The sequence below is a fragment of the Equus przewalskii genome, chromosome 10, assembly GCF_037783145.1.
Source record: "Equus przewalskii isolate Varuska chromosome 10, EquPr2, whole genome shotgun sequence".
NCBI classification, from domain to species: Eukaryota; Metazoa; Chordata; class Mammalia; order Perissodactyla; family Equidae; genus Equus; species Equus przewalskii.
This window is the reverse complement of record NC_091840.1, coordinates 43,356,015-43,370,857: the sequence shown is the minus strand read 5'-3', so window position 1 is coordinate 43,370,857 and position 14,843 is coordinate 43,356,015. Positions and strand designations below refer to the sequence as shown.

At 39.1% G+C, this 14,843-nt stretch overlaps 1 protein-coding gene across 7 annotated transcripts in view; it reads left to right on the top strand.

Annotated features, from left to right (window-relative positions):
• The window catches only part of SSH2 (slingshot protein phosphatase 2), a 241,923-nt gene that overhangs the window by 130,126 nt on the left and 96,954 nt on the right, over nt 1-14,843 (top strand). Inside the window, exon 1 of one of the 7 annotated variants that reach the window (XM_070562808.1) lies at nt 8,066-8,428. The exons of 4 other annotated variants lie outside the window; for them this stretch is intronic. In XM_070562808.1, the coding sequence (XP_070418909.1) occupies nt 8,301-8,428 (128 nt within the window). In that variant the 5' untranslated portion in view covers nt 8,066-8,300. Of the gene's footprint in view, nt 1-8,065; nt 8,429-14,843 lie in introns of those variants that run through there. 2 more of the 7 variants (XM_070562809.1, XM_070562815.1) reach the window with 2 other exon arrangements.

The window sequence follows — 14,843 nt, the reverse complement described above, 5'->3', positions numbered from 1 at the left end:
TAAATTCCGAAGGAGTTAGAAAAATGTCATCACATACTGTAAACCAGGAATTGATCACTGTACTTAATCAGAAAATCTAAGATCAAATCCTAGCTCTGACACTTTCTATGTAAACTTGGACAGGTCCCTTAATTTCTGAGCCTCAGTTTCCTCATCTACAAAATGAAGCTAATAATACCAGCTAGTTCTGCTTACCTATACACAGGATTGTAATGAGAATCAAGTGAGGATGGATGTGAAAACCCTATAGAGTTTCTAATTATCGAAAGAGCTGAGAATTGAACTAGGCCTTGAAAAATATATTATGCATGGACAACTTGAAAGGCTGGATAAAAATCATCTCAGAGAGGGAACAACTCGAACAGAGAGGAGAATGAGACTCAGATATGGGAGGACAAAATAGAAACCACCTAACTTTGGGGAGAATGGGTAAAAAATAGTTACATTGGTTGTGTTGAAGAAGGAATAAAGTTGAAGGTAATATGCCATAATGAATGGATTATGGTAGGATTTAAAGTATGGAGGATCTGAAGGCTAGAAGGAAGAGTTTGGACTTGATCTGAAAGGGAATAAGGAACTATTTGGAGATTTTGAATGGGGAATTATTATAAAAGTGTTTAACTCTTATTCATTTTGACAGTCAGTATCTCACAAACTGCCTGGCATACAGGTATTCAGGATTAGTCCAACTGAACTCAGTTAATCTGTCAACAAAATGTAGGATGACTTGGACACATCCGAGACTGGAGTCTAGGCTTCTTATCACCTAGATATTAGTCTGATTCATCCTTGTCTTTAACTGTAACAAGGATTGATAATACCTGCCCAGCTAGTACGTTTATTCCAAACATCAAATAAGATGATGATGCCATCATTATCCACAAATACATTAAGTGCCTCCTTCATGTAGGATGCTGTGTAAAAAAAAACTAGGGAAACAAAACCTGTAGATATAAGGGCTTTGAAAAATGTCTTCAGAAGAATATTCATTTGAAATGCAGAGTTCCAAGGGATCTGGTAGCAAGAGGATGGTATACAACAGCCAAAAGATCATCTTACTGCTATATTTAGTACTGGGTTAGGTCCCTGTTATTGTCAGGACCGCTGTACATAGCTAGGATCAGGTGGAGGAGCACACACCAGGTGCAGTAAGGTAGGTATTTAAGGTGTCCACGAGTCCTTTCCTTTGGCAGTAGAGCTTTTCAGACGTAGCCTGTTCTGCAGTGAGCCTCCATCTTCCTGGAGATGGCGTAGAATCCTGGTGAAGGAGACAGGTTCTGGAGCCAGAATAACTGGCTGGGTTTGAAATACTGCTATGTAACCTTAGGCAATTATTTAACATCTCTGAGCTTCATAAAGATAATAGTAGAATCATAGGTTGTTTGTCAGAATAAGTGAGATACTGCCTGTAAACTCTTTTTTTTTTTTTTTTTAAGATTGGCACCTGGGCTAACAACTGTTGCCAGTCGGTTTTTTTTTTTTTTTCCTGATTTATTTCCCAAAGCCCCCCGGTACACAGCTGTATATCTTAGTTGCAGGTCCTTCTAGTTGTGGGATGTGGGACGCTGCCTCAACGTGGCCTGACGAGCGGTGCCATGTCCGCGCCCAGGATCCGAACCCTGGGCCGCCGCAGCAGAGCGCATGAACTTAACCACTTGGCCACGGAGCCGGCCCCTGCCTGTAAACTCTTAATAGAGGATCTGGTATACAGTGAATGTCAGCTCGGTAAATGTCAGTAATTGTTTTTATTTTTAAGACCTTCTCAGTTCCTCTTGCCTCCATTTTTTGTTACTCCCAAATTCACTCACTTCCCATTTCTCTCTCTCTCTGTCTCACCCCATTCCAAGACACTCAAGGCCACATTTGGCTCATTCACCTATAATATGTTCAACAGCATTAGCATCAAACAAGATCTTAAAATATCTTCTGAATTAACAATTATATCATCTTCAAAGTAGTTTAAATGTAACATATTTTTTATTATACTCTAAGTAATTCTTTGAAATCAATAACCCATAATATAGTTCTTCATAATATTTTTCTTTATAATATATTGTTTTTCTAGTTTCTCTCAGTAAGGATGTTTGACTTTTCTTTTAATGTAGTATATAAAAGATGGGCTGTAGAAGAGGATCTTGGGCCCTAAGTTAATTTAATAGATCACAGGGTAGGAGGAGACACTAAGATTCCATGGGAAAATAAAAAACTAAACCTTTTATGAGGGCAATTTGATAATATCTATCAATTCCTAAGATGTTTAAAATATTTTAACTAACTGCCAATTACACATCTGGGCATCCATCCAACAAATTCACATGCATACACAAAGACTGTGTGAAAGTATGTTCATAGTGATAGTGTATATAATGGTAAAGACTGGAAACAACTTAAATGTCCATCAGTAGAGGACTGTTTATTAAATTATATATAATTGTAAAATAGAATACTACACTCCTTTAAAAGGGTGCGGTAAATCTATATAAACATGGAAAGATATCCAAGATATAGGGATAAGGGGGGAAGGAATCAAGAAGCAGAATAATATGTATAACATAATTCTATGCTTGTGTGCATGTGTGTTTCTTAAAGGCCAGCTACAATATATTAATGTTTGCATGTGCAAGGAAAATTTCTGGAAATATTAATCATCCCTGGGAGTAGGATGATAGGGATGAGAAGAGTGACTTTTAAATACTGGGGGAAAAAAAGTTTTACTCATTTAGCATGTGTTACTTTTATTATTTTTAAAAAACTAGTTTAAAAAATAAAATGTTTGAAGAGAGAGAGTGGGGATTAAATGGTTAAATGTTTTGTAAGGTGTGTTGGATGTGAAAAGTGATCTATAAATGCCTATTATTTTTACCAAACAATAGAGTGTGGGGCTTTTGTAACCTGAAGAAAGCAGCATTTCAGCATCTCTTCCTACTGGAGCATATGGTGGTTAAGACCATGGGGGATAAACGCCTTAGAGGTTGCCTCTCATGGAGTTGATATGAGATCTTTTCAGTATTCCCCATTGCTGTTATGTGGAAAGTTCCATGGAAAGGACTGTAAGGGCTCAGTGACATTGTTCAATCCAGTGTTTAAAACTGTTGTCAGATATTCTTGTCAATAAAACTATTAGCCACATGGCAATTGCAAAACATGATTGCTTTTAAGAGCCTTTGTTTACAGTTTGATGTGTTGTATTGTATGAAGAGTGCCCTTGACTAAGTGTAGTGAGATACCTCTTGGTGCTGTCTGGGCAACAAGTTTGAAAATTAAGGGTATTATCTTGAGAGTTTTATCCGAGCGTTTTACAGATTAACAGGAGACAGAATGTTGTGCTACTCCAGGTAACAGACTTTTTGTTTTGTAACTCTCTGAAGTGTTGGTTTTCTCCCTTATGATGCTCAGGGAATTAATTTATTGTTTATTTCTCTAGAACAGAGAAACACCCTTAGAGACAACGTAAAAATACAAATAGGTCTTCTGATTGGTATAATCATTTTTTCTTATAACTAGATGTTTTAAAAATAAAGTGATACAATTTTCTACTATTATTTCAAAGCTTAAAAAAATACAAAAATCCAGTGAACACTGCAGATCTCGAATTACTACAGATTCAATATTGAGTTAATGGAATTAACTACGTAGCAGACAATGATAGTAAAGACTTCCTGGATGAAATGTTGGTACATAGGGGAAGTTTGAATGTATTTTTATTTTCATTCATTCATCAACTCTCACCCAAATACAAACAAATAGAACTAGCTTCCTGTTATTGGAAGCTGATTGGGCAATTTACGGATGATGATAATAATGAAAATTTGGTTCTGTCTTGTTCACAAAGCACTATTGTCCATGTATCTTAATAAAACTGTGAGGTAAACATTACCATCTCCACTTTAAGATTAAAGAAACTAGGGCTGGGACAGATTAAGTTTTGCCCATGGACAAAGTAACTAGAATGTAGAACTTCTAATATTAGACTCGTTGCCATTCTAACGTTGCCCACTATCGCTATTTTTCAGATTTGTGGAAAAGAGCATAGAGGACTATTTCTAGTCAACATCCTCATTTTCTCAGTGAATAAACTAAAATGCACAGTGGACTTTATCTTAAGGTTACCAGACAGACTTCAGAGTCCCCCTGCCCCCTCAACACACTTGTGCGCACATACACACAGTAGGCTTTCTTAACGATCTGAAGAAAAGCACATACGTCTTTTCCCTATTAAGAGGTTTTTTTTTAAGATTTTATTTTTCCTTTTTCCCCCCAAAGGTCCCCAGTACATAGTTGTGTACTTTTAGTTGTGGGTCCTTCTAGTTGTGGCATGTGGGATGCCGCCTCAGCATGGCCTGATGAGCCGTGCCATGTCTGCACCCAGGATCCGAACCGGCTAAACCCTGGGCCACCGAAGCGGAGCACGTGAACTTAACCACTCTGTCATGGGGCTGGCCCCTATTAAGAGTTTTTATGTTAGAGAAACAGTCAAAAGATACATGGAGGAGTTAGAAAAGCAAAAAAATTTAAAAATAAAGAAATTTATTACAGTCATGCACTCTGATCTAAGAGTCTTCATTGGAGACTCCAACTCTGATTTTATTCCTGAAGGGCAAGCTCCTCAGCCTTTCTCTTAAGCTTACAGAGCCATTGAGTCCAAAGAGTAGTTTTTGTGCCAGGTACTCTTTTAAGTACTTTATATGTATTAATTTAATTAATCTTCACAAGAACTTCATAAATTAGGTACTAATAATGAGCCACATGTTAAGTAACTCTCAAATTCACAGCTAACAACAGTGGCACTAGGATTCAGACCTAGCCAATTCATTCCAAGGCTAAGATTTTTAACTCCTGTGATCTACTGCTTTGAACTAGATGACTGTTTATCTTAAGTGGATTAAATGCATTTTTCAGGATCTCCAGATTGGATGAAATTCCTTTCCTAGGGTTCCTGACTCTCACAAAAACAGACCTTGGGACATTTCCTTAGGATTTTATTATCCCATTTTACAGATGAAGTTAAGTGACTTGGCCAGAATCTTAGTCTATTAAGTGATGGTGTTAGAACTAGAACTTAGGTCTTCTGCTTTTGGCACTATAAACTAGCACTGTCACTTTTTAGGTCATTAGCTACCATCAATTCAAGTGATCCACCCATGTCGAAATTTTGTTACAGCAGCAAAAGCATGTCCACATCCTTCACTCACATTTCAGTGCACCTTTGTGACTATCCGGGCATAGAGTTAGGTGAGCACATTAAGTTTCTGGTTTTACAGTATTCATACCTTATGGAGGGACACATGGAGACACAGTAATGGGAAGTACCTTATGGATATGGAATCAAGAGACAGCTATTACTTTAAAAAAATTTTTAATGCTTTTAACATATAATTCTATAAAAAATTAATTAGGTCATAGCTAATGCTGTCAAGAGCCAAATTAACATTTTAGAATATTCATATTTCAGAGCTTTGAAGTGGTCAGCAAATGACATGACAAAAGTCATTTCAAATCTTCTAACTCAAGCAAGAGTAATTGTAAAGAAATGCAGCAATTTTTCTTTAAGAACTTTGCACAAATTTTTTTTGAGAGAAAGCCCCTTCTGACTTCATGTGTAGTAGGAAACCAGCTTAGTTTATTTCATGCTGCTCAATCTAATTTGGAATCATTTTTTAATTCCTAGATGCTTGGGTACAGAGAGCTTGCTCCCCAGAGGCTTGTTTCCTGACATTGGAGAGTAAAGGATTAAATTGAGCTGAAACTAAATTGATTGACATTTTGACACACTGCAATTGTGAAAAGAAAAGGAATTTGTTCAACTTTTTAAAACAGACAGTAGCAGAAAGAACTATTTCCTTAAAGGTAACCAAGTTTGCAAAGATGATTTAGTTTTGTTGCTTAAAAAACCAAGAGGCATGTTCTAGCACTTTCCCAATTTCCTATATTATAGTTGATAGTGAGAATTTAACTTTGAAAAGCTTTTGAAGAGGCCCTGATGGCGCTGTTAAAATAGTCCCTTCACTGAACAGGCACTGACAGAGGTCTTTTGAGGGCAAACAAAGGACTAGGCACTTCTGGGGTATCACTATAGGAACCTATTTAGAAAAGACCAGTATACATATTTATGAAATCTTTATCTCTAGCATTTTTAAATGCTAGCGATATTCTGTGTTGAGTAAGATACATTTCCTGCTGACTTCTTTTTCAGACAGATACAGATGATTACCATGCCATCATCTTTCCTAAACGGCATCATTTAGTGTTGACTTCAATAAAATCCCATCTCTGCTGTGTCATGAAAGGAAGTGGACTCACCTTAACAGTGCGATTCTAAATAGCCTGCTGCCTTTTTTTGATCACTGCTGAAGGCTGTAATAAATTACAGCCTGGAAGAAATTTCAAACTGGCAAGTTTGCCAGATATTTAAAGCAATTTATTTTGGGGTGTATCAGCATGTTTTTTCTTATACTGCCATTTGGGTGCCTGCTGACACAGCCTGAATAAATCTTTCAAACATTTTCCTTCCTAGAGATGGATGAAGATGATGATGCACTGGACTCCCAGATCCAGACCTTTCATTAACTTTTCACTTGCCAACTGGTTCCTTCCTATTACCAGATTGGTAGGAAACTTAGATGCCTATTTCCAGCATGAATTTTCAATATTTCAAGTCCCTCAGTACGTTGGCAACAACTTTAAGTTTATTGAAGAATCAACTAGCAAAAGAATGATTCTCGTTTTAAGCATAGAATTTATAGTTTAGATTGATTATTATTTAATTACGAAAATTTTGAAAATTGCCAAACTAATCAATAGGAAAAGAGACCTGAAAATTTATATAAAAGACATTTCTTCTCAATTCTCGCATATGTTGAGTCTTAAAGTGACTTCTTCCTAATTTTGGTCTTTTCTCTCATAGTTTGATAGTAAAATAGTTTTTAAAAATTATTAATGTCTGGCTCTGGAATTCCTAACGCAGCTTTATTGAAACATATTTTAGTCAGGTATTTTGAAAAGCTGAAAATATGGATGCCTGAAAATATTTGTTCTGATGAGACTGGAAGGGCAAGAGATAAGGGAGCTAACTTTTATTGAGTGCCTGCACTGGGCCAGCCCCTTGTGTAAGCCACTACATAGCATGCAGGAGAGAGAGAAAAGAGATTCTCATTTTACAAAGAGCTGGTTCCTGGTCAGGTGAAAGGCACTGCTCAGTAAGTTGTTAGGAACATGCTTAAGGCATCAGGGAATAGGATTTGGTGGAAAAAGCCCTAGATGGAGAGTCATAAAACTGGGTTCCTATCTAAGTGACATCACTTAGAAACGAGGTCATCTGGTTAGACCCTAAATGTTTCCACATCCGTAAAGTGAGGACATAATCTTTAGCCTGTCTTCCTCTTTAGATCACTTGGCACAATAGTTCTCAACCATGGCTGCACATTGGAATCATTCGGGGAGCTTTGAAAAATACTAGACGCTGGTCTAGATCCCACCTTCAGGAGATTTGGATTTGACTGGCCTAAAGTGTGACCGGGGCCGTGGGAGTTTTAAAATCTCCACAGGTGATTCATCTGTGCAGCTAAGGCTGTGTATCCTTGGTCTGGCGGATGGGTAGGAAAGCCCTTTATAAATAAGGGTTAGCAGATGTTATCAACAATGTAGATAGGGTTTTTTTTCCCATCATAACTTAAATTGTTTGCTTTAAAAAAAAATCCAGCTAATCTCTGAATTTCCCCAGCCCTTAGCACATAGGAAGCCGTTGATAAATATTTGTTGCATTTGTGAATGTTTGGCCTTTTAAAGTTTTAAGATCATTTGAAAAATGGGGTTTGTTTGAGGTTCAATGTATAGAGCGCGTTAAGAGGCAGGACTTTGCTGTTGAAACACTCCCAAGCAATGCGAGGCTTTCTTACTCATACTCTGCCCGCTTCGCTCCTTCACCCAAGCCGCGACGTCTCAGGGCCGACCCCTGCGCCCCGGGCAGGGACGCCTGCAGCGGGATCCGGTGGGTGCCGCGAGCTCCGGGGCGGGGCGCCGGCAGGGCCGACCCTCCCCTCCGCCCGACCCTTCCCGCCCGCCCCGCGCGGCGCCCCGCCCCGGACGCGGGTTGGGGCGGGCTGCTGGCGGCGGCCGGCCGCCGGGACTGCACAGCCGAGCCCCAGGGCTGCGGCGGCTGCCTCCGCGCGACCCGGCGGGACCCGTTTGGCCGCCGGGAGCCGGCGCTACCCGCACCTCTGCCCTGCGGAGCCCAACGCGAGCGCCTCTTGCCCTCACCGGCAGGGGCCAGGATGCGGAGCTGTGAGCCTTGAGCCGACCCTATGACCCTGAGCACGTTGGCCCGCGAGAGGAAGGCGCCCCCCTCCTGCACCTGCAGCCTGTGTAGCCCCGACATGATCCCCTACTTCTCCGCCAACGCGGTCATCTCACAGAACGCCATCAACCAGCTGTGAGTGCGCCCGCGCCCTCCCGCCCTTGGCGAACGCTCGGAAAGTTTGCTTTCAGCAGACGCTTTTCTCAGCATCCTGGGGAGCCAGCAAGCGAGGGCGAAATCGCACCCCGTGTGCTTAGAGGTCTCGGAGCGTCCGGGGAGATGTGGGGTGGAGGCGTGGGGTAATTCTCGGAAGGAGAAAGTGTCCCCGGGGGCTGGGCGGACAGAAGAATCCCTTGCGAGAATATCTGGTAAACTCAGAGGGAATCTGAAAGTGGGGTCCTCCCAGGGAGGTTGTCTGCGATGACCGAGTGACAGCTGAGCCGTATGGCATTCGGCAGACTGGGTGTGAGGGGCGGTCTGTAGCCTCTGAACCCCGGCCGGAAACGCTGAGACTCACTTGCGGGTCCTGCTGGTGATCAAGTTCGTGTTGACTTTGTTTTTTTTTTTGTTTCAAGTAAGTTTGCGTGTGACCATAGGTTTCTGTTACAAGCCGTTCACACAAAGAAAGGCAGTCCGTTTTTCGTTCCCGCTGGTCATAGTCTGGAATTATTTCAGAATAACTGGATTTCAGTAGTCTGGCTGTTTTGTTTTTTGTCTCCCCCTCTAGTGGTACGTGCTCACAACCTAAGCCTGCATGCACACCTTCATTCACTAAAGTGCAAGATTCAAGCACATCTTTAAATTGTCACTGTTTTTGAAGTCTCTAGAGTTGTTGTCCTTCCCTTCCATTGTGGTTTAGCTATTTCTGAGAACTGTGTGCTGAAGCTTGTGGTTAATCTCACCTCACAGTTACAAAGCGCAAGTAAAGGAACTCCATCTATTCAAGTTGCTTCCTTAAACCGGTGGAATGGTTTAGGGTTACTTTAGAGAGCAGCAGTTTGGTCTTCGGAGTGTAGTGTGTTAGCACTCCGGAGTGGCTTCAGGAGAGTCGCCTGCTGAGGTTTTCCCAGACTTCTGTTCTTGAGCAACTGTCTCCCTCCCAGGTCATCCCTGAAGAAGTCTTTCATTTAATGTGCAACAACAGAAACCTTCCATTATCTCTCATTAAAGATCTCAAGAGGAGCATGTAAAGTGATCTATAGATAATCTTACATCTAATTTATTCTTTCAGTTAATGGTTTGCTCTCCTATCAAATCAAATCAAACTCACTTGAGTTTCATCTTTTTTTTCCCCTTGTGTTGATTCATGGTGGAGCTCCTCAAAAAAACGGCCCCCCCAAAAAGCGGTTTTACTGCCCATTACTGTAAATTCTACAGAATTAAATCAACTGCTTACTTGCTTTTTCCCTTTAAAAAAAATAAAGGGCAAATGGAGTGAAAGAGAAGGAAAAAGTGAATAATCTGAAGCTGGATAACCAATCTCAAAATAATAGTGTTAACACTACTTTAAGAAAAAAAAAGGCAGTGGAAGCAATCCACATGTCCATCAATGGATGAATGGGTTAACATAACGTTGTATATAGTACAACTGAATATTATTCAGCCTTAAGAAGGAAGGAAATTCTGACAAATGCTACAACATAGATGAATTTTGAAGACATTATCGTAAGTGAAATAAGCAAGTGACACAGGACAAATACTGTATGGTTCCACTTGCATGAGGCTCCTGGAGTAGTCTGGTTGCCTGGGGTCAGGGGAGGGGAATGGGAAGTTTGTGTTTAATGGGTACAGTTTCATTTGAGGAGGAAGAAGAGTTCTGGGGATGGATGAGGTGATGGTTGCACAACAGTGTGAATGTATTTGATGCCACTGAACTGTATACTTAAAAATGGTTAAAATGACAGATGTTATGTATATTTAACTACAATTAAAAAAAGATAAAATTTAAAAGGCAGGGCTTCTAAGCTTTTTTGGGGGAAAGTAGTTTTGAATCTTGCTTCCTGGTGTCATCAAAAAAGTCCAAATTTCTTTTCCTACTAATTAGTGTCTTTGGGTAAGTCATTTTGACTTCAATTTCTTAAAATGTAGAATGAGGATACAATGGTTCCTACGCCAGAGGATCATAAGAGATCATATGTGTGGTAAACTCTTTGCAGGCGATAAATCCCTGTGCAAAAAATTGGTTAATTGAAAGAAAACAGTAACTAATAGCTGCCATTTATTGGCTGCTTGTCACTGTGCTGAGTTCAAAGTATATTATCTCATTTAATCATCACAGCAACCCTGTGAACTAATTTGTTCTATTTACAAATAATGAAGCTAAAGCTTAGAGAAGTTAAGTAATTGCTCAAGGCCATATAGCTCGTAAATTACAAAACTGTCCTTGGAATCCAGATCTGTTTCCTAGGCTGGTGCTTTTAACCACTATACTAATGATATTCTTTCTCAGTAGTTACAAGGTCACTTTTGAGACTTAGAGTATTAGGAATTATCTTTAACTGCTGACCTCTTCAACTTAGTGAAAAACGTAATTGCTGTACTAAGAATTTTGCTGCTGAGGTAGATGGTCTGTTAAAGAATTTGTAGAATACTTCTCTTTCATTTTTGTCTCTCTTTTGCCACTTTTTTTTTTGAAGAAGAAGAAGATTAGCCCTGAGCTAACTACTGCCAATCCTCTTCTTTTTGCTGAGGAAGACTGGCCCTGAGCTAACATCCGTGCCCATCTTCCTCTACTTTATATGTGGGATGTCTACCACAGCATGGCTTGCCAAGCGGTGTCCACACCCAGGATCCGAACCAGCGAACCCTGGGCCTCTTGAAGTGGAATGTGCACATTTAACCGCTGCACCTCCAGGCTGACCCCCGAAGTTCTTAATTTGAGGTTTATGGTCACCTAGAGTTCATGGATTGGCTTCAGAAGGTCCATGAACTCATTGAGATCATATAAAAATTTTGGGTAGATAAGTAAACTTTTTAAATAAGATTTTCAAAGTAATGTGATGTCATAAAAAGTTAAGAATCTCTTTCCTAAAGGGAAGTATTGTTTCTAAGGCCTGATACGGTAAAATTCAACTGGTGTGAGCATTTCCCTGTGGCGCCAGATATGTAAATAGCAATGACTAGTGGGAGCAATTAAAAGATTAAGATTTAGGGTCCTAAGTGAAGACTGACTCAAAAGAATTTAAGTGTATGTTTGGAGGCGGGGCACCTTAACACATGAGTACTCTTAGCTCAGTGATTCTCTTGTCAGTGCTAAGGATCCGCTCATAAGAGTTTTTTTCCTTTTCTCATATGCTGCCTCATTTGCTGTGGGTTTAGAAACCAAGTAACAAATCCTGTGAGAATTGTGTCAGAGTAAAGAGGCCACAGCAAGATGCTAGGGGCTCTCCTATGGAGAAAGTTCATGACCTTTGGACACTTATTTTGGTGATTTCACATGCTCTTTCTAATTTCTTGACTTTTAGCTGTCATGTACAGGTGAAATTAGAGAACAGCTGGAGTATTACCAGATTTTATTGGGAATTATATCATCATTATTAGATTGAAGTCCCCCTCTTGCTGTTGTTATAAAACTCACCAAATATAGTGTTATTTTTTATGTTTCAATGAAGAATGTTAAGAAGTGCTTGAATTCACTCCAGAAACAAAGAATAGTTACTGTTATATGTGTTAATCCTACTGAAAAAAATATGTGAGCAACCCAGAGCATCATCTGATCAAAATTTGGGAATCTTGGATCAGACTGCTGAAATGAGCAGGAGAAGTTCCATATCCTTTAAGAGTCTATACATGCTTTTTAATAAAACAAAAATCTGAACAACTGGAAGATATGGTAGCCTATGTTATTTTTAGAGAGCCAACATTCAATCCCTGAGAAGCCGTCACTAAGCAAGGAGTCGAGGCTTTTCTAGTGTTATTGTTATATGCCAAACAAATAGCTTATCAAGAAATAGATGACTATATTTGTGTCCTAAAAAGTTCAGACAAGGATCAAGAGTTAGTGGATAAAATGCTAACAAAGGCTACCATTAAAACAGTGTTCCCGTTATGAAAACCCCTGATCTAACGTCTTGGAACTTAGGTGCATGAGACATTGCTTAATTCGTTAATGAGGTTACCTTGAGCTTTTTATCCTTGACCTAAAATCCTTGTATTTAGTTACTTGGTTTCATATATGAGTTTGACTTCCTAGTTTCACATCAGTGCTTTCTGAAACTTAAGCTCAGCAACAAAGGAGCTTGTCGAGATGATTATCCAAAATGTACCTTGTCATGAAAATGAAAGGTAGAAACAGTTTTTTTGTGTGTTAATAAGTAATGATAGTAGTGCTCTTTAATTTCCGCTCTGTAGTTATCCAAACGATTTCACGTGTGCTCATCTCTGAACTTCAGCTTGCATCAGAATTACCTAGATGGCTGGTTGAAAACATAAATTGCTGTCCACACCCCCAGAGTTTCTGATTCTGTAGGTCTGGGGTGAGGCTGGAGAATTTGCATTTCTAACAAGCTCTTAGATGATGCTGGTCCGGGGACCACTAAAAGTATTCCTCTGAGGTAGATTGGGCAAGTTGTCATCTGCATTTTGTAGAGTCATAAACTAAAAAACTCAAAATGGTGAAGTGATTTGCACAGGGGTTACAGGATTTGTTATTGGTAGAACTGAAACTAGAACCAGCATTTCCTGTCTCGGAATCTAGAGCTCTTACAATGTGGCACTCAAAGTCCTGATACATATATCTTGGTATATCTATACACATTTCTTTAGATAAAATTTGTAGCAGTGGAATTTCTGGGTCTAATGATATATATATGTTAAAAATTTGATACATACTGCCAATTGGCTTCTAAAAAGGCTTTGCTAGTTTGCTCTTACCAGCTGTAGGTAAGAGTGTGTCTTTCCCTATATTTTCACCAACCCTGGAAAATTAATAATGACATTAAATACCAGTTGATTTTTTACTGAGCTCTTACTGTGTGCCAGGATTTGTTTTGAGCACTCTTCATGTTATCTTGTTCTTTTTTTTTTTAAGATTTTATTTTTTCTTTTTTTACCAAAGCCCCCGGTACATAGTTGTGTATTTTTAGCTGTGGGTCCTTCTAGTTGTGGCATGTGGGATGCCGCCTCACCATGGCTTGATGAGTGGTGCCATGTCTGTGCCCAGGATCCAAACCGGTGAAGCTCTGGGCCGCCGAAGCAGAGCGCACGAACTTAACCACTTGGCAACGGGACTGGCCCCTCATTCTCTCTTCTTAACAACCTTATGAGTTAGGTATTATCCTCAATTACAGATGAGAGGCACAGAGATGTTAAGTAACTTGTCTAAGATTGTAGAGCTGGGATGCGAACACTAACAGTCTGACTCCAGGGCCTCTGCTCTTAAACATTTCTCTGTTTGCAGTTTTCTTATTACTATAGAAATTTAGCATCCTTTTATATTTTTATTGGTCTTTCTCACTTTTCTTCTGTGATTTTCGTGTTTGTACTTCTGACCATTTTTCTATTGGTGTTTGTTTTTTTCTTTTTGCTGTACTCTGTGTATTTTGAATATGTGGCAAAAGTACTTTCTCCCAGCCTATTGCTTGTCTTTTAGCTTTGCATCTTGTATAAAAGTTTTTAGTTTTTATTAGTAGGAAAATATGTCAGTATTTTCTCTTGTGATTTCAGTTTTGTGTCTTGTTTTAAAAACTCCTCCCACCCACCCCCAGGATTATAAAAGTATTCATTTGTGTTTTTTCTAATATACCTATACTTTTAAAATATTTCACTCTTTAAAACTTCTGGAATTTATCTTTGTTTATAGTGTGAGGGAGGCATCTAACTTTACCTTTTTTCCAAATGGATAGTCAATTATTCCATATTAGTCCGTTCTCGTGTCACTGATTTGAAATGCTACATGTATTATGTATTAAATTCTGATACTCGGGGTCTGCTTCTGTACTGTTGTCTTGTTGATGTGTTTTTCTGTCCATATATCAATGCCACACTGTTTTACTTAATATAGATTTAGTGGACATTTTGGTATCTTGTGTATCAAGGCCTACCTCAGTGTTTTGGTTTTTTTTTTTAATATCTTAGCTATTCTTGCTTATTTTATTTTCCAGATAAGTCTTAGAAACAGGTTGTCAATTTCCACTTTTAAAAACCCTGTTAGAATTTTGGTTGAAATTGTACTGAATTAGTTTTGGAGAGAATTAACAAAATTTACAAAATGAGCCTACCGGTTGAGGAATGTGGTATGTGTGTCTATTTATTCACTGTTTTTAAAATATCCTTCATTTAAATTTTACGCCTTCCTCACATAGTAGTTACACATTTCTTATTAGGTGTATTACGGGTGTCTGACTTGTTCTTGTGAATGAGCTCTTCTTTCTCCTGATGTTTTCTAATTAGTCTCTGTACATGTGTAGTAGAACTATTGCTTTTATTTTTGCTTTTATATCAGAACTTTATATCTGCTTTTGACAGCAGACTATCTTGGTGAACTCTTTGTCCTAATATCTAATAGATTTTTAGCTGATTATCCTGACTTTTCTGGATCATTGTATAATGG